General features: G+C 43.2%; 1 protein-coding gene across 2 annotated transcripts in view; it reads left to right on the top strand.

The window, feature by feature from the left end:
• The first annotated feature begins 2,190 nt into the window (after nucleotides 1-2,190).
• Nucleotides 2,191-20,419, top strand: part of LOC136612647 (cytosolic purine 5'-nucleotidase-like) — a 47,364-nt gene continuing 29,135 nt past the window's right edge. The window contains exons 1-7 of one of the 2 annotated variants that reach the window (XM_066593132.1): nucleotides 2,191-2,512; nucleotides 6,385-6,458; nucleotides 6,728-6,845; nucleotides 8,311-8,406; nucleotides 9,849-9,940; nucleotides 12,545-12,602; nucleotides 15,147-15,240. In XM_066593132.1, coding sequence (XP_066449229.1) covers nucleotides 2,388-2,512; nucleotides 6,385-6,458; nucleotides 6,728-6,845; nucleotides 8,311-8,406; nucleotides 9,849-9,940; nucleotides 12,545-12,602; nucleotides 15,147-15,240 — 657 coding nt within the window. In that variant the 5' untranslated portion in view covers nucleotides 2,191-2,387. The remainder of the gene's footprint in view (nucleotides 2,513-6,384; nucleotides 6,459-6,727; nucleotides 6,846-8,310; nucleotides 8,407-9,848; nucleotides 9,941-12,544; nucleotides 12,603-15,146; nucleotides 15,241-20,419) is intronic. The other variant, XM_066593131.1, reaches the window with a different exon arrangement.

The raw sequence follows: 20,419 nt of genomic DNA, 5'->3' as shown, positions 1-20,419 counted from the left end.
GGCGGTTGGTCAGCATGTAACCCAGGAGAAGTGGCAGTGGAGTGTCATGCAGGCAGTGATTGTGCTTTGTTGGAGGTAGTGTGGTGCTTAGCTAAGGTATGCCTTGCTAATGAGGGCTTTTCAGAAGTAAAAGTTTTTGGGAGGGGGGGGGGGGCCCACTCTTGCCGGTATTGTGGCTTAATAGTGGGACCTGTGAACTTGAGATGCAGCCCAACATGTAGCCCCTCGCCTGCCCTGTCCATTGCTGTGTCGTTCCCATCACTTTCTTGAATTGCCCAGATTTTCACACATGAAAACCTTAGCGAGCATCGGCGAAATACAAAAATGCTCCGGTCGCCCATTGACTTCAATGGGGTTCGTTACTCGAAACGAACCCTCGAGCATCGCGGTCATTTCGTTCCGAGTAATGAGCACCCGAGCATTTTGGTGCTCGCTCATCTCTAACCAAGACCTTTTCTTTAAAGATTTGTTATGTTCCAAGAGCCACAACATTCTCATTTTTCCATCGACGGAGCTCTATGGGCGCTGGTTTTTTTGTGGGATGAGCTCTAGTCTTCCTTTATACCATTTTTGGGAACATTAAACATTTGGATTGCTTTTTATTCAATTTTTTTCTAGAGACAAGATTAACAAAATCTGCAATTCTGGCCTGTTATTTAACTTTTAGCGGCAATCAGCATGCAGTATAAATGATATGTTACATCGATTCTGCAGGCCAGTATGATTATGTCAATACTACATTTATATATATTTCTTGCAGCTTTTACACACTTGTGTAAAAAAATGTATTTTTGGTTTATCGTTGCATTCTTTTTTCTTTTTTGTCAACAGTTCCGTGAAAGTTTTTTTTTTTGCAGGATGAGTCGTACTTTTTAATGGTACCATTCATTAATCCATGTGATGTTTCAATCACTTTCTATTCCGTTTTTTGTAAGGTGAGATAGGTAAAATGAGCTATTTTCGCCATGTATTTTGTATTCTTTTTCATGACATGCAGTGTGTGGGTTGAATAATGTACTAACTTATTTCTCTGGGTCATTACAAACGCAGCGATACCACATATGTCATTTTTATTTTTTTTACCTAGTGAAGGAAGAAAGATGGGGTTTTGGCGTTTTTTTATAAATTTTATTATTTATTTTACACTTTTTAGTTTTGCCCCTTGATTATCACCATATTTTATGATTCTAATATACTACTATACATCAGTATAGGCCTCATAGACCACCATAGCTGGCAGACCCGGAGGCTATATTCAAGCCTACGGATGCCCTAGCAACCCATCGAAACCCAGCGATCACATCCCTCTGAAGACTTTTACATGCCGCGGTTGCACTGACTACAGTGTGTACAGGGTTAAACACCGGAGATCTGAAGTTTCTTCAGTCCCTGGTGTTAGAGCAAGTGCCCGGCTGTCTTCCGACAGCCAAGCACCCGATCTCCCTGACATCGGAGACCCGTGCCGAGCTTCTAATAAAGCCCATTAACGGCTGCATTCAAAACACGTATGGGCGGCCGTTAAGGGGTTAAATGGTATTCCTCTTTTATTAAGTAAAGGCATATTTTTTACGATATGCCATTAACTTATGATTTAACCTTTGAAACCTGCAATGATGGGGGCCTCAGCGCTGATTTAGCGTTACACCCCCTTATAGATTTACCCTGCCAGTGCCCAGCCACTGATGGAAACTGCCGCCGGCACCAATCATTTATCGGCGCTTCATGCTCAGGATCATTGGGGACTGCAGCAGAGGTTGGACCCAACTGAACATAAAGTGATGGCATATCTTAGCAATCCACCATCATTTTACAAGTCCAGAATACCCCTTTAACAAAACAGGCACAACATTTTACTTCTTCACTCCCTGACGCTGTGGGAAACGCTGCTGTCTGAAGTTCTGAGATAATTGGCCAAGTTGAAGAATGGGGTATAAGACTTGATTTGTGAAATGCAGACCTGCCATAATAGGTCCTACTTGTATACCTCCCATACGGGCGCACGCGAAGGGTCGGTGGGATACACAAGCACGTAAAGTGATATCTTTTGGTTTATTGTTTTAAAGAGGGAGGAGAAGTGCGAGAAATACGAAGGACCATGTGAGACGGCGAGAGAGATGAAATGTGAGGAACACAGATAGACAAGTTGTGTATGTGACGGACCGTGCAGGGGAAGACCGAGAATTGGGAACAAGAGGGATTGCAGAGAGGAGGGGGCTGCTGGAACTGGAGTAGGAGGGAGGGATGAGCTGCGGCTGTCCCCTTCTGATAACATAATCTGCAGCATAAGATAGACCCTTGGACCTGAGTGTTAAGCTTTAGTGACATAGCCCTGAGAGCACACAGACTGCAGCACTGAGTATACCGCTGGCACAGAGAACAGTTTGATCATGGGCAGCATCAGTAAGGAGCATAACGTGGGTACCGATGGGCGCCAGCTGAATGACCATCATCTCAACTCCACCAACATCAATGGTGTGGATCTACCGACACTGAAGAGAGATTATCACCACAGGTGAGTGACGGGGTGGGCAACCTGTTCCTATTACTGGAATTCCCATAGACACATTTTATACCATATATGTGCCAGAATATTATACCACTATCTGAAGAATTACTGGATGCGGAAAATCATTTCCGATTTTTGCAAGAAATTTGGTTGCATGAAAGTTGGTGAAAGTTTGCAATCTGACTCTAGTATGCCACAAATGCAGGACAACAACTGGGGGTTGCGAAAATGTTTCAAGAGGGAGGAATGATTGTTGCAACTACGGCTGCCTTGACACATGCTGAAAATATTAGTTCCATAACTGCAATGCAAAGGGAAGTAGCAAAATTTTGAAATTGGGGCTTTGTTTGGTTACATTCGGAGGTTGGGTTCCCCTTTATTGACTGTTGTAGTTCGTGAAGCCTATGAAATACAGTACTATAATGCCCCACTGTGCAGTAGGGCATGACCACAATCTGTATGGGGAGGAGGAGGTTAAACATAGAGCTCACTTTGTTCATTCTGGTGAGCCTTTGATAAATGGTTTTTCATTATAATTAACCTAGTAGGTGCCACTGTGAGGCTCTGGTCACTCAGGCGTATTTGCACGTGCAATGCGCAGTGAATAGAACCCATTGATTTCAATGGGTTTGTTCACATATGCATATTTTACCTGCGCATTTCGGTTTAGTAAAAAAACACCCCAGCATGCTTTATTTTTCTGCAGATTTGCCCACCAAAAGTCCCCATAGAAGTTAATGGTGATGCGTGAAACGCTGTGTAATTGCGCAGGAAAAAGAACACATTAGACTAATCAGCCGTTTTAATCGATGCATATTTTTTTGCCGTGCGCAAATGAACATGTCTTGTGGGCGCAAAAAGTACAGTAAAATATGCTGGTACATGCACAAAAAAGCATTGTTCATACCGCAAATACGCATGTGCTCTCGTGAAGGAGGCCCAATACTGATGATTTCAGATGATCCTGATTAACATACTTCAAGATGATCGTAGATATGTGATAATGCAACCGATAACAGAATGAGCCTTCCAGTAGATAAAAATGTGTTCCATTGAGTGCAATATTTTTTCGGCTTGCTTTGAGTTATTTTCCGTTGCTAGTCGTTATCAGTGCCATCATGACTATTATCTTTAAGGGCCAAGAATTCTTCATCTAGGGCAAAGTAAATGGAAATGCAAAGACAATTTGTCAAATTGTGGCAAGATATCTTTGTATGTAAATATTGTAATATTGGAAAGTTCGTCTGATCAAGGCCAAATGTTTGTGTCAATGACCACTTTCACCAATACTAAAGCATATGTGTTATTGCCTTATATTAATGGACACCCATCATGTCCATGGATTTCATAGTCTTCCAGTGGCAGGGGTCGATGGATGAGTTTCTTGGTTTTGACTTGTATAGGGGAATCTCAAAAAGGTTATCCCCTTGTCTAGTAGGTCAACATAGGGATATGTTATCTTAGAGACCTTTTACACAGAACCATAATCGTTCAGATTCTCGCTGGATCGTGCGAGTCTGAATTCATGCAGTGACTGAACAGGCAGTTGTTCATCTATGAACCACTGCCTGTTTATTGTGAATGGAGGTGGGTAGAAGTAATCTCCAGCTTGCTCCACCTTCGTTCATTGAGTGATCATTGCTTCTATGTAAAAGCACAGAAGCGATTATCGCTTGGACGACTGTCAGGCGCTTCTGCGCCAAACAATCGTCGCATGGAAAAGAACCCTATTCCTTACCATAGACATTAGGTAACTGGACAATCTTATTTCCAGGGTCTTAGCTTGACCGTCATCCCTGACATCTGCCTTTAAGGCAAAGAATAACCGAAGAACTTATTCCTGTCCGATTCAGTTAGCACTGGGGCACCGAGAAGCATTGTGCAAAAGTCAGATCACAGGCTAGTCTCTCAGTCGACAAAGGATAAGGATGCATGGATTCCATACGTTGAGTATGCGTAACAACATTTCAGACTATATAGGCCTTCATCAGGCTCTTGGAGAAAAAAGGATAGCTAAAGGACATCTTCAATATCTGTTGGCTGACAGCTATTCTTCATGACTCCCCCAAAAATACTTAGCCGTGCATGTGTTTATAAAGGCAACCAATATGCCATTCCTTCTTTCCTCCAACTTCAGGTGCTGCTAGCAATAATGTACCTAATTGGCATCAGACATGCCATGCATTTTGACATCACTAGAGCGGTAGTACCAGTTTTAAACATGGCGTATGGTACTTGACTGCTGATTCCAGTGATTGGCTGGAGCAGTCATATGTCAGTATATTAAGGTTCTAACTCAGTACAGTGATGGGCAATGGCCTCAGAAGACTGAGTTGAGTTTACATGTCCTATGATAACGTACAGAGGCTTCGTTTCTGATGCAAGTTGAAACTGATGATCATTATTCCCTGTAGAGTTGTGTACAAATCCATCTCAACTGTTGAAAGAGATTTGTTTGGATCAACCAAAGAAGTTACATCCTGGATTTTCTAATTTGGCCACTCATCAGATTCAATGCTTGATTGGCCAACTTTACTTTTGGCGCCAGCAGATGTATATCTTAAAGGGGTTTTCTAGGTTATTAATGTCCTTTGCATATCAACCACCTTGGACCCCCATGAACCCCTCTTCTCTGGCCAGCGATGTTATGTTCATTCGTCATGAGGACTATATGCAGCTTAGTCCCATTTAAGTAAATGGGATTGAGATGCTATACCTGGCACTGCCACTATAATATGTACAGCGCCGTGCCTGGTATGCAGCAAAGAGGCTGCAGCACTTGCCTGAGCGCCGGACCTCTTCAAACAGTTGATTAGTGGGGTTCCAGGTAAAAGATCCCCACCGATGTGATATTGATAACCTATCCTTAGAGTCGGTTTCAGTATCCCAGTGCTGGAAAAGACTTAAATACATTATATTTACAAGCAGAAGCGATTCACATGGTGGCAGAGAGCAGCAGCCTTCATGAATGCTCTTTTACAGCATGAATAGACTATGTATGCCTTATAGTTTCCAAATGGAGGCAGCAGAGGGCCAGTTACAATGTGCTAAAGGCCATGGCAGTTCAAGACTTCATCTTCCTCGGATCAAAAATCGACCACAATGGAGAATCAGGAACCGATGCGTCGCACTAGATCGCAGCGCAACATTAAGTACGGATGAGATCTGGAAAAGCAAAAACATAAGCATTGCAATGAAATGCCGGAAAGTCAACGCAGTCACCTTCCCAATCACAACTTATGGCTGCGAAAGCTGGACATTGAAGAAAACAGAGCGGAGGAAGATTGATGCCTTCAAACTTTAATGTTGGAAGAAACTCTTTCGAATTCCTTGGACCGCCAAGATCATGAATTAAACAGTCCTGGACGCATCCAACCAACGGTTTCACTGGAGGGTAAAATTCCGAAACAGAGACTTCGGCCACATAATGTGAGCTAATTCATTAGAAACATCGATGATGCTTGGAGTGGTCAGCAGCAAAAAAAGACCCGGCCGCCAAAGAATGCACTGGCTTGATACTATCAAGGACGACACCAACATACAAATGATCAAACCGAAAGAAGCCGTACAAAACCGAGCTGCGTGGAGAGGGCCGATCCATAGAGTGTCCGAGAGTCGGCCCGACTAAACTGATGAAGTTAGATAGAAAGGCCATTGCCATTCTGTAGCCCCATTCACAAAATTCTATTGTTTTCCTGCATCACCTGAATGACTCCCACCTGTCCAAGTTAGAATCACATATAGGAGAATCACTCATAGTACAATTCCCTAACATACTGAAGTGGCTGAAGAAGTGAAACTTTAGTTTAAGACATACCTTCATATGTACATACCGTATGTACGTGAATTCTAGACGTTGACTTCTCATTTCTCTGCAGGATATTTGTTAACCGCAGTCTGGGCTTGGAGAAGATAAAATGTTTTGGATTTGATATGGATTACACATTGGCAAGTAAGTTGGTTTGGTCTAAATGTAAAATGCTAAGGTCCAACCTACACACATTCTTGGCTACCTGGATTCAACCCTCCTTACAATGACATTGCATGTATGAATACAGCAATTACATAAACAGCACTTCCTTAACGATTCACCATCAGTATTTCTATCTATGGAAGGGATTAAGTACAAATACACAAAGAGAATTTGGGAGAATTTCAGATCCCTGTCTATTGAGGTGCAGATGCAATACAAATGCCTCACATTCTATATTTTTCTCACAGTGTACCGCTCCCCGGACTATGAGGAACTTGGCTTTGAGCTTCTGCTGGACAGACTGGTGTCCATTGGATACCCCCATGAAATTCTGGAGTATAAGTATGACCCAAACTTCCCTACAAGGTTTGTGTCTCTACTTTTGATTAATGGGGATTTTTAGGGAACTTTTACACATGACGACCTGTGGGGCGCAAATGATCGATAGGTCGTCCCAGAGATGATCATTCCTGTGCTTTACATCATCACTCAGTGAATGGAGGTGGAGTGAGTCAGAAATCATTCTGGTTGCTCTCCTCCATTCACAGTAAACAGGCAGTCGTTCATAGGTGACCATCTGCCTGTTTACATGAGCCGATCTGTTGTTCAGTTTTTATGTGTGAAGAAACAGGACAACGAATGATGAGTGAATGAATTATTATTCATCATTCAGTTGGTTCATGCATTTACACTGACTGATAAATGTTTAGATTCTCGCTGGATTGCAGGAATCCAAGCAATTATGGAAAGGGGCCCTTAGGAATATAAGAAGAAGAGAAAATAATGGCTTATTTGTCCCTTTAGGTGGCACTGGGAAGTGTTGTGCAAAGCCCAATCACAGTCTAGTCTTTCAGTCTGTGAAGGATACATGGATTCCATACATTGAGGAGTATGTGTAGCAACGTTTCAGACTACAGAGTCCTTTGTCGGGCTAATTGAAGAAAAAGGATAGATAAATAATGAAAACCCTTATTCAGGATGGGGCTGGTGGTACTTGTACAACTATGTTGCTCTCAGGTACAGGTGCTCTTTTTGCACCTATGTTACGGACTCTAGACCTAGTTGTCCCAAGGTTTCACATAGTTCCAAGTCCAAAAGCCACATCACAAAACTGCAGCAGTTTGCAGTAAAACTACATGGAGTTCCACCACATGCTGTGTGGCACGCTACTACCGATATGTGCAGGGACGCCCTAAGGAAGCATTCGCAATGGGAAGTAAATTGTACAAGTTTGTGTGTTGCGAGACGCACAAGACTCACACGAAAATACACCCTTAAAATGCTGTAGGTCAACTTCTTCAATGACCAACTTTCCCCTTTGTTCTCACCTTATGGGTGCAGTACCCTATCACACCTGCAGATGGTGCAGCATGGCTTACTAACTTTATATAGAAAACATTAGAGTCTCACTATAGAGCGTAACATTGGAATACTATTACCGTCAAGAGCTGAAATGCAAAATCATGTTTAGAAGAGGAACCCCGTTCGCCCTCGTTCTGTGATGTCACCACGCTCTGTTCTACAGTACTGTACAAAACTGATAAGGTTATCCTGCGGCACACGCATGACGGAGTCTTATTTTCTGCTGTGTGTACATTATGCAATGCTGTTCTCTAATACACGATAATAATAAAGCAAGGTTAATCTCCGTGCATCAATTAGTAGCTGCAATAGTTTTGGTGTCAGATGTAGCAGAGCTGAATTGTGCGTTGGATTCTTCGTTTTGTGCACCTGCGATCCTGTGGAAAGTTGAGAAGTTGGACTAAAACTTGACTCCGCTCTATTTGTATATGCTCATTTTACTGAATCACTATGCCTTGTGTCTTTGCAGGGGTCTAGTATTTGATAGCCTTTATGGAAACTTGCTGAAAGTTGACTCTAATGGCAATGTGCTGGTCTGCACTCATGGCTTCCGCTTCTTGAAAGGGTGAGTGAACAGAAACCCATGAAAAACATGCCGGTGATTGGCTGGTGTGACTGCGCCCACTGTTTGCTCAGGCTCATCGACAGGACGGAAATAGGGTCTGGATCCAGAGTGACATGTTTGTGGGGTTCTGTCATGATGCTAAATTCTTGCAGAAGATCCCTGCGGGTTTAATATTTCTATACATAAGTCCATTGTCCAGTGGCCAGAATTCCTTCGAGTCTCCTCTTTGTCCTCTGAATGTCTCCTTCTCTGCTGAGCAGTCCTGACATGACCACTTATTAACTCACAGAAATCTGTTTTTAATTAGATACCGAATAACTTTCTAATTAGTGATAAGCTTTATGAGCATCTCCTCTAAATCAGTATAAGTCCTTGGGTTGTGAGCTTCTGTTCCAAGAGTCCTGGACAGCAAATATACCATAGAGAGACCCATGCGGCTGCTTTGGGGCTCTTAGAGCGATGGAGCTGTGCCCTGGATGGTCCCATCCTCATTGCTTTTAGGTGGTAGAAAACTTTGCAGGACTTCCAACTATAGAGGAACTGGCTTGTTAGCAAACAAGAAGACGGAGGATTGTCCCAAGAGTCGTCAAAGGGGAAAGAAACTTCAGACACGTCTGTTCTCTGCAACAAAACTAGCCACTATGGGCGAGTACTACAGATTGTAATCACTCCCATCAGTCCCTTCCACAGTTCTATTCTATCCGTTCAGTCGTGTCCGACTCTTGGATACTCTGTAGGCCAGTCCTCTCCATGCTTCTCTATTCTCTGTGGCTGCTTTCGGTTGCCTGATGTCCATTCTGGTTTCATTCTTGATGGTGTCCAGCCATTTTGGCTTCCCTGTTTCCTTTTACCACTGACCATTCCAAGTAGCATCTCTTTTTCCAGTGAATCACATGTCCAAAGGAAGTCAGTCTCATAATGTTGCCTTCCAGGGACACCTTTGGGTTAATACAGTCCAGGACAGCTTTGTTGGTGACCCTAGCTGTCAATGGGATTCGTAGAGGTTTTCTTCCACACTCATATCTTCAAGTCCATGTCTCACAGCCATATGTAGCAATCGGAAAGACAATGGCTGTGATTAACCTTTGTTTGACGTTGACGGAGACATCCTTGCACTTTCATATTGGGTCCATGCTCACCATGGCCGTACGCCCCAGTGCTCATTAATGCTTTATCTCACCTGTAGAGCTGCCACTATGATCGATGAGGGACCCAAGAAATATGAAACCATTAACCATTTCGATATCCTTGTTGTTGACCTTTATGTGGACTTCTTTGTTGACAGTGGTCATGATCTTACTCTTCTTGGTGTTCAGGATGCATAGTCACATTTCTCTTTATTGGATGCATACAAACTAGGGCCCATTTCATATAAAGTCATGCATTGTGTAAATCTTCTACGCAGTGTCCTGTGTTCCAAGCTCTTTGTCTTTGTTATTCAGGGCAGAAATCTGGGTTAAGTACCCCAATAAATTCATCCAGAGAGATGACACCAAGAGGTATCATGTGCTCAACACGCTATTCAACTTGTCAGGTGAGTGGAGGGTTCTGCCGACGGTACTACTCAGGGGAAGGACATGGTCCGGTCAGGATACAGTATTAATGCTGTCGAAAAACGCACGAGGTTGACTGTATGTGTTTTTTGCCACAAAGTTATTGTGATCCTTTTTTTAAGATGGCGTTGATAGCACTGGTCTCTAGTATAATGGTAGACGTGGCCCAACTTTTGTGAGATGTGTTACTGCCATCGGTTTCTAAATTAGTTAAATTTTTTTAAATGAAATGGACAAATGTCTCCCTTTCACCTGCTGATATGTGTTTTATGTTCTATCGTGAATAAAATATGGTATATGAGATTTTCAAATCATTGCATTTTATATTTATATACCTTTTAAATAGAGATGAGCAAGCGTACCCGCTAAGGCAAACTACTCGAGCGAGTAGTGCCTTATTTAAGTACCTGCCCGCTCGTCTCCAAAGATTCCGGCAGGGGGCGGGGAGCAGCGGGGGAGAGTGGGGAGGAACGGAGGGGAGATCTCTCTCTCCCTCTCTCCTCCCTGCTCACCGACGCAACTCACCGCTCACCCGCGCCGGCAGCCAAGTCTTTAGAGACGAGCGGGCAGATACTCGGCTAAGGCACTACTCGCTCGAGTAGTTTGCCTTAGCGAGTATGCTCGCTCATCTCTAATTTTAAACAGTGTCCCGACTTTTTTGGAATTGGGGTTGTAAATCTATGTATCAATTCGCATGGCTGTACTTTTCATGGATGTTTTTGAAAACACAGCAGGACCTATTTCTGTCCGTTTTTGCCTCTGTATTGGTATTCTTTTCTGTTGGGCAAATTCTGATCAGCATAACCAATGACAGCAAATATGGAGGCAAATAAACATCAAATGCTGATGAAAAACTGATGACATACAGATAATCTATAACATGTCTGTATTATGGATCCCGTAGTACAGACGTGACAATATGCGTGTCTGAAACTGGCTTAATTACTACACATCCTATAACTACTAGCTACTACTATTTGCTAAATTTGCTAGGATAGTTAGTACTCCAACTAGCAAGTCTGCTGCTACTAGCTGCCAGGGAACAATCCCACGTAGTGGCGGTCACATCTATGTCAGCACGGATGTAAGAATGAATACTAACAATTTAATGACTAATTCTGTCCCAAGTCAAAGGTCCTTTAGGGCACCTTAGAAGCCCTTGGTGTATTAATTGTCAGGGAACTGGGGTCCGGGTACTGGAAGTCCCTAAAAGCTACCCGCAACCCCTGTCCCTACCTACTTGCCCCCCTGGGCTAGGCCCCAGGGCGACAACTGGGCAACGGTCCCTATACTCACTAGGGAAGCGGGGGCAGGGAGTCAGACTTACAAACAAATACAGAGACAAACATACAGAGAGAAGTCAGGAAGTCCGGGTCGGCAACAGGAGAATACGCGGTACCAGGGATCAGGCAAGTTCAAAGTCAGGTCCAAAAGCAGAGGGTCACAATGGCAAATCAGATCAGAATAATGCGGGTGTAGCCTGGAGACAAACATACACTGGCAATACTGGAAGGAAACAGGCACGTTTAAATGCTGTCAGAACTCCCGCCCCAGCAGCTGATTGGGGTGGAGAGCCTGCCAGCAGCCAGACCCAGACATAAGTCAGCGAGTGCAGAGACCCAGACATCCAGCAACGAGTGCAGAACATGCTGATAGAATGTCATGGCAACAGGGACAGCATCGCCGCATCCTCAGCAAACCCGATTACCCATGCGCCGCCTTCTGAGCACGGGAGCGTGCGACTGGAGCCAATGTCCGGAACCCCAGCGGCCAGGGGAGGTCACCAAGACCGGAGCTCCCCTGCGCCGCACCTGATCAGCTCGGGTGATAGGACCGGTGGTGTGGGCACGGAGATCCCTAGAGCAGGCGGTCCTGACATTAATTCTGTTTTTGATGAAACATGAAGAAGTCCGCATTTTGCATCTGTAATAGGTTGCAAAAGATCACTTGTATTACCTGCGGATTTTGATGCGGAATTGAAAATGGCTTAAAACCTGCCTGCAAATCAGCATCACGATCTGCAGTCAGACTTGCAGATTTTGGCGTGGAATTCTGCACCCGCGGATTTGACAGCCGTCTGCGACGTGAGTCCGTCCTGGGTGGAAGGTCCTTAGGGTTTTTTTTACATGGGAAAGTAATCTGCCCATGCTAACAAGCACCAATGGTGGTGAGCATGTCGCTCTTCTTGTGTACCCTGGTAGACTATCTGCAGTATGGGGAAGAACGGTCGGTATTATAATTGTTTGTCCCCATACAGCTATCATTGGTGAGCTGCACATCTTGTTCACACGGGGAAATATGCATCCGACCAGTAAGCAAGTGGGGGTTTCATATTATTGATGTATTACTTTATTAGTCCCTATGATATGACCCGTACTACGTGAAAGTTGACATATCTCTGCTCTGGAAAGTAGACTTTAAAAGTAATGTCCCCGTTGTGGACCTAATGTACCCCAGTCTGACAGTGACTACTAATGGTATCTGCTACTATCATCACCGAATACAACTACTACTGCTAGAATATGTCTTCTTCTACTACTAACCAGAAGATGCATGCTCATGATCTGTGCTGCCTCTCTCCACAGAGACCTATCTATATGCCTGTCTGGTGGATTTCTTCACTGACTGCCCACGATATGTTAAGTAAGTATTATCTATTTCATACTGTATTTTGAGGTCCTTAAAACCCAATTCTTATTATGAGTTTTCTTGATTTACTTTCTAAAAACATATAAAAGTGCACTTACAGGATCATATACTGCATATTTCTCATATAATCATAGAATGGTAGAGTTGGAAGTGACCTCCAGGGTCATCGGGTCCAACCCCCTGCTCAGAGCAGGATCACTAAATCATCCCAGAGAGGTATTTGTCCAGCCTTTGTTTGAACACTTCCATTGAAGGAGAACTCACCACCTCCTGCGGTAATCGGTTCCACTCATTGATCACCCTCACTGTCTAATATCTAATCTGTTTCTCCTCCCATTCAGTTTCACTCCATTGCTTCTAGTCTTTCCTTGTACAAATGAGAATAGGGCTGATCCCTCTGCACTGTGACAGCCCTTCAGATATTTGTAGACAGCTATTAAGTTTCCTCTCAGCCTTCTCTTCTGCAAGCTAATCATTCCCAGATCCTTTAACTGTTCCTCATAGGACATGATTTGCAGACCGCTCACCATCTTGATAGCTCTTCTCTAAAATTGCTCCAGTTTGTCTCTGTCTTTTTTAAATTGGGGTGGCCAGAACTGGACACAGTATTCCAGATGAGGTCTAACTAAGGAAAAGTAGAGGGGCATAATGACCTCACGTGATCTAGACTCTATGCTCCTCTTAATACATTCTAGAATTGTGGTTGCCTTTTTTGCTGCAGCATCACACTGTTGACTCATGTTCAGTCTATGATCTATTAGTATGAAGTCTTTTTCGCATGTGCTGCTTCACCCAATTCCTCCCATTCTATATATGCTTTTTACATTTTTTCCCCAGATGTAGGACTTTGCATTTCTCCTTGTTTAATACCATTCTGTTAGTCGCCGCCCACTGTTCAGGCTTGACAAGATATTTTTGATTCCTCTCTCTCTTATATAGTGTTAGCTATTCTACCTAGCTTTGTGTCATCAGCAAATTTAATCAGTTTCTCCTCAATTCCGTCATCTAGATCATTTATAAAAATTGTCGAACAACATTGGGCCGAGGTACTGTGGAATTCAAGTAAATAGCAGAACGCTTGTCTAGCCATTAGTCTGCCTTCCATCCATTAACCCCTTGAGTGTCACGCCCGGAAATTTTCCGGGACGAGCTCCACTGCCCATAGCGATATAGCCCGGAAGATTTCCGGGCTATGTATCACTATGGGAGCTGCAGAGCACAATGCCACAAGCTGTGGTATTGTGCTCTGCCTGCACAGTCCCACAGAGAACCAGTGCATGACTCTGAAAAACAGAAGCAGGAAGATATTGCCGATCTGCCGGCAATCTCCTGCTTCTGAATTCAAACTCCTGCATTGGTTTGTTTACAGGTTGCCATAGAGACCATCGGCTTGTCAGAAGCAAGCCGATGGTCTCTGTGGCAGGGATAGCTGGTGCTTGGCTGTCAGAGGACAGCCAGTTACCAGCTCTTACAGCAGAGATTAGAGAAAACCTCCGACCTCTGCTGTGTTAACCCTTTAAATGCTGCAATCTATGTGACTCCAGCATGTAAAGGGCTGTCACCATTGGACCCCCAGATTGTGATCAGGGGTCCTAATGGGTCTCTGTGGAAGTCCCCTAAAGGGACAAAAAAAAATTAAAAGTAAAAAAAAAAAAGCAAAAAAAATTATTAGAAAAATAAAAACAAAAACACTTGTCTCCCTTTACTTTGTAAAAATTTAAAAATAAAATGACACATGTGGTATCCCTGCATCGTAATGACCCAGAGAAGGAAGTTAGTACATTATTTAACCCCTAATGACACGGCCCCTTTTTTTTCTTTTTTCCCCCATTTCTTTTTTTCCTCATCATAACGTCTTTATTTATCCATCGACGTCGCTGTATGAGGACTTGTTTTTTGCGGGACGAGTTGTATTTTTCAATGGTGCTATTTAAAGTACCATATAATGTACTGAAAAACTTCTACAAAATTCTAAGTGGAGTAAAATAAAAAAGAAAAGACATTCCGCCATCTTTCAGTGCGTTTTGTTTCTATTGCACACAAACTGCAACAAAAACGACATGCTAACGTTATTCTATGGGTCAGTATGATTACTACGATACCAAACTTGTATAGTTTTTTTTTTTTTTTGCTGCAGTACTTGTATTTTTTTTCAAAGAAATTTAATTTTTTCAAATTATTTCCTGATGCATTTTCTGCACGCAATGACTTTTGGAATGCGACTGCAAAATTAGTTGAAATTAAATGATTGGACTATTTAAAAAAACCTGCCCTGGTGGGTCTGACAGGGTGGTAAGAAACCCGCCACTCAAAGGGTTAAAGGATGAAAGACTGGAAAAAAGCTTCAGTTCACCGCCCTGGCCTGTATATGACCAAGGTAGAGTGGCTTTTTGGCACCCTCTTTCTCCCAGCACCCAGGGCACGTGCCCCACCAGCCACAAGTATGAGACATTTTCTGAAAACAATGAAAACTCATTTAAAGTGAAGTTATTATATGTTATAAGGTGTGAGTGATTCTTTATCTGAATTTGCTTGTAGCTACGACACCGGATACCGCCATGGCAATCTGTTTATGTCCTATAAAAGTATGTTTCAGGATGTGAGAGATGCGATGGACTACATGCATGACTCGGTGAGAACATGGGAGGGGTGTGGAGGTCATATGTATTATCTTATTGACATGACTGTCAGCAGGAACCCAATGGATTAGATAAGCTTTCACTACTCCACCCCTTTTTGTGCCGTGGTGAAATATTCAATGGGTGAAGTCCTGCCGGGCCTCACGTAGTATTGGAGTTATCAGATCTTCACCACAGAATTCCTGCAGACAGAGAACAACTTCCCCTCGGTCATATTTATTATTCAGAGGCAACCGCAGGTTATGATAAGCTGTTCTCAATTATCGCCCTCTGTTATCCTTTCCCACCCTGGTGGGCGGTTCGGGTGGGTCTGTGCTAGGACTACATCTGTACCTATAGTTGTATTTGGCAGATGATGCCCAGAATGTTCTTTAATACAATACGCCTTCGAAAGAAACAGAAAAATAATAACGTGGTCATGTAGTGTCGTGTGAAAATCAGACATGTACAAAGGGTTAAACCATTGGGTACAAAGTTCACCCTCCATATAGCCCCCAATTTAATTTTTGGATTGGTGGCTCAGTGTGAGGGACTCCCTTTACTGCATGCAGTCCTTTGTACTCCCAGATGCTACTGCCCGGTTTGTACTTGTTAAAATCTAATTTCATTCATTTTCACTAGGGGGCGCCTATCCTTGTACAACCATATAAATCTGTATATGGATTGGATGTCCTAGAGTCAGAGGGGCATGTAGAAGGCCCAATCACACAGGTGTATTCTCTGTCCTTATTTTTTACTGACTGAACACGGACAGCACATGGACCCAATGAATTAAATTGGTGCATTCGGACGTGCGGTTTTTATGCTGATTAATGTTGCACCTAAAAAATATTGCGCATTCCCTATTTTGGTCCATATGCACAGACCAAAATCACCTGTTTAGGCTCCTTCACATAGGTGAATGTGCGCGCACAATATGCAGAGCATAGATCCCATTTATGTCAATGGGTTTGTTCTTATTTCCTTTTTGTGCAAACAAATAGGACCTGCTCTATGGGAGGTGTGCAAAAATTCTGTGAAAAAAAAGAACGCATCTGGTCGTCATTAAGCTAAATAGCCATTTAAATCAGGGCTTGTGTTGTCGTGCACATATATGAACAGGCCTTGCATGCGCAAAAATGTACAATTCTATGTGCAGACAAACGCGCAAATCAACCTTGTTCATAGTGCGAATACATTGCGTTGAAGCAGGGGCGTAACTAAACGCTAATGGGCCTGGGTGCAAACATTTATCTTGGGGCCCACCAACTTCTCTTAACCCCTTAACATAGAGGCGTAACTTGAAGCAACTGGGCCCCAATGCAAAACCTGTAACAGGGCCCCCAACTATAATGCTTTATTCATAGTACTGGGCTCTGTATATGGAGAAGAGAGGCCTTATGGGCCCAGGTGCAACCGCATCCCCTGCATCAGAGGCGTAACTTGAAGCTCCTGGGCCCCGATGCAAAACTTGTAACAGGGCCCCAACTATAATGCTTTACTCATAGTATTGGGTTCCCTATATTGAGAAGAGAGGCCTTATGGGTCCCCTAAGGCTCCTGGGCCCAGGTGCAACCGCATCCCCTGCATCCTCTATAGTTACGCCCCTGCGCTGAAGCATGCACATTTGTGCATACACTCCTCTGAAGGAGCCCTTAAAGTGTATGGGTACGTAAAAAAACACAGAGAATGCAAAATGGATAGAAAAAAAGTGCACATCCAGCAACAACATACCTAATATGCATATACATGCTACGTCATACGGACCAAAATTGTGTACGCCCATGTGAATAAGCCTTTAGTAAAAACTCTGCCTGGCTTGCGCCTCTTAATATGTTAGTTGCACCCGAAGGCACCTATGTTCCCCAGGGTGAAACCCATGTTGGCTCTGAGCTGGTCTAGGTGTCTTCTATAATGTACTCCGGTAAATGGGACGGGCCATGTACAGCTGCACCATTTTTTGAAAAAGTGGCGGGCTCGGTGTAAAAGCCTGAAAAGTTGCTGGCATAGAAAAGATGATAAGTTTATCTCAATGTTTAGAGAGTAAGGGCCAGTGCCAAATTATAATACGGGTGGGATGTTTTCCCCTCACCGGGGACTGAAGCTCAGAGTAACAGTTCCTGCTATGACAAGTCGGAAGGAGTAACTAGTAAGTAAGAAAAGGCAAGAGTTGTGTGTTAACCCACCATAACCCACCAGGAGTATACCCCCAGGGATCGTCTTACAGATAACATAGACTGAGGACACCTAGATTATGGGAAGGAAAATGTCTCCTAGAAGAACGTGTGTGTGTAACAGAAGTGAATCAAGGTGAAGCCTTCCAGATGTGTTGTGTCTGCGACAGTCATCTTGTGTTATACTTGGAAAATCGAAGTTGGACTATGTGAGTAAAGAAAACTGTGTACCTCCGGTTTGAAAACTATCTCTTTGTCTGTGAACTCTATTATTTAACAACAAGCAACCGTTTGCTTAAAAAGAGGTACTGGCGTCACGTGAAAACACCGTTAGGACTAATTACCATCGTTTACATCTGCCTGTTCTTTTTGTAGTGCGTGCGACCGAGCTGGGCCACGTTACGCCATTGTTGGGGAGACCTCACAGAGCCACCCTTGACAACCATCTCGAGAACCCCATGGTCTCACCTGCAATGGCCGGCCTCTGCTCGGACGCTGCACAGCAAAGACCCTGAAAAAACTGTGGTGTGTAGTGAGTCCAGAAGCCACAAATGTATGCAGGATCTGAAGCTAGGGGGCTCTTTAAGCAAGGCTGTTCGAAGGACAATGTGAATCACAGGGTGTGTGTCTGGGGTTTGTTGTAGGGTCAATGTTAATTTTGAGGGTCTGTTCTGAAGTCTGTTGTAGTTTAGGGTCTGGTGTTTGGTCCATGGTCTGTATTTATTTGTCACCGTGACAGTAACGTCCTTAGTATAGCTATAAATTTATCACCGAAAGGACCAATAAAGTTAAAATATAACCTTTAATTCAAATAATAAAAAATTGACGTGTCAACAAATTATTATAAAAACCAGATGAAGGTTGAGGTAATATCTGCAGTATTTATGCAGATGTTTATTACTCTCACCAAATTAAGTGTATCTTCAAGGATACACGTTGTAGCACTTAGGATATCTCCAGATCTTGGTAGGGTAATTCTACTGCTGATCGTATGACATAATTGAGCTTACAGTAATATATCTGTTTCTTCGCTGTAAGAGGTATATATACTAAAGGAGAGCTGCTAATTGCCTTTATTCAAATTTTGGCGCAGCTACTCCTATTGCTGATAGATGGATTGACACTCCATTGGACGCCAGGTGTCTTATATACCCTCAATGTCAATGGTCAGTGATGTATATACTCTACACCCCTGTATCTTATACTAGATAGGGTTGTGTGCATTGCATTCATATAAACACTGATAGTACGCTCCACATCCACTCATCCAGATCAATATCTTTCAGATATATAGTAGATAATATCCCCAGATATTAGTGCTACCTAATGCAATAAATTGCCCAGTAACTATCTCTTCTGATAAGTCTTTATCCTACGTGATCTGTCATCTATCTAGTTTTCTAGACTAATCACTGGATATATAGGGTTAACCTAATATAGTTCCCCTTTAGTCCATCAACGCGTTTCAACAGACCCCTTTAAATTGGGGGCTGTATCATCAGGATGGTTAAATTCTAGAGATATAGAGGTAGTGTGCAGCCTACTCGGCCGCTTGATAGTAAATGAGCATAGATGGTACGTGCTTCTCTAGTCCGGGCTTATGTATCCGTTGCCCCGCCTACCTGTCAGGGGCTCGTCCTTTCTGCTCCAATGAGCAGTGCCAGGAGGGGCCGTCTCTGAACACCGCGATGTTCAGTACATCCCGCGCTTGCGCGGTAAGTTATTGTAGTCCCGGCCATTACCTTGGGTTTGATGCCGAGATCGCGCGATACTTAGAGCTTCTCGCGCATGCGCTCTACATCCACATCATTGGTGCGTTCATTGGATCACTCCGCCCTAGTTAATGCAATAAGCTCCGTGTTTAGGCGCATGCGCTGTTCCGTTAAGTCATCGGCATGCATCCATGTTAGGAGGATCAAAATACATGAATGTGCCGTTGTCATGGTGACATTAACGCAGTGGTTCCGCGCATGCGCTGTGATGACAAAAGCGCTGTGATAGTATAGGCGCTTAATACTTAGTCCTTTGTAGACCAAAGTCTATTTATGTCACATGATCTTAAAGACGCTCTATATTTGTGTGTACTTATGCTTAGGATCCAATTAGATGAACCATGTGCTGCAATAGATTGTAATATGTTTGTGTAGCTTCGATGTCCTTAATCTCCCTCCCAGATATACTGAGGGTATATCAGATGGGATGCATTTAAATATCGTAGTATGCATTAGATGCCATCAAGTATCTTACCTGATGTAGTAAGGATATGGCGCATGAAATGCATTTAGGGATAGCGGTATGAGACGGATCATCCATCGGACGGATATTGCCCCATGAGGTGATATAAGAATGCCAATCAGTTTATTCGTTTAGTTGTTCAAGACTACGACCAGTCAAGTCTTATTTATCTCATCAATATCAGTTATAACCTCGATGGTAAGTATCTATCTACTTTAATACTATATCATATTATGGTAGAGATGAAAATCATTGTCTTCTATTCTTGTGGAGGAAGAAATCACTCTCATGTTTTTATCCGTTTTTTGTTGTTATTTCGCTATTTGATTGACAAAAATATGATCGACTTTTTTGATACACATGGTGCTGATGGTTCCATTATATTGCTTGTAGATGAATTTATAAGGCGGTCATTTATGATGGTAAACCGTGCCATTTAGATGAAAGGTGTAAAAGTAAAGCACTCATTAAGACCCTTTGGTGAGCAGGAATCCAGTCTATAAATCCAACCGCATTCTTTCTGGAGTAGCCTGCCATTTAGATCGCCTCTTCTGCCGTTGTTTTTGATAACTTCTATTCCTTGGAAATGAAGTACATCAGGGTTGTTGTTATGTTTTTCACGTATGTGTTTGGCTATGCTGGTTTGTTCATTCCGATTCACATTACCTATATGAGATAGGACCCTTCTCCGCAATTGTTGCATTGTCTTGCCCACATAGTCCGTGGGGCAAGTGCAGGAGGCTAAGTAGACAACTCCGCTCGTTCTGCAATTTATAAAATCCCG

The sequence above is a fragment of the Eleutherodactylus coqui genome, chromosome 2 (assembly GCF_035609145.1).
Source record: "Eleutherodactylus coqui strain aEleCoq1 chromosome 2, aEleCoq1.hap1, whole genome shotgun sequence".
Classification (NCBI taxonomy): Eukaryota; Metazoa; Chordata; class Amphibia; order Anura; family Eleutherodactylidae; genus Eleutherodactylus; species Eleutherodactylus coqui.
Note: the sequence above shows the minus strand (reverse complement) of the source record. Positions and strands in the feature narration are given on the sequence as shown.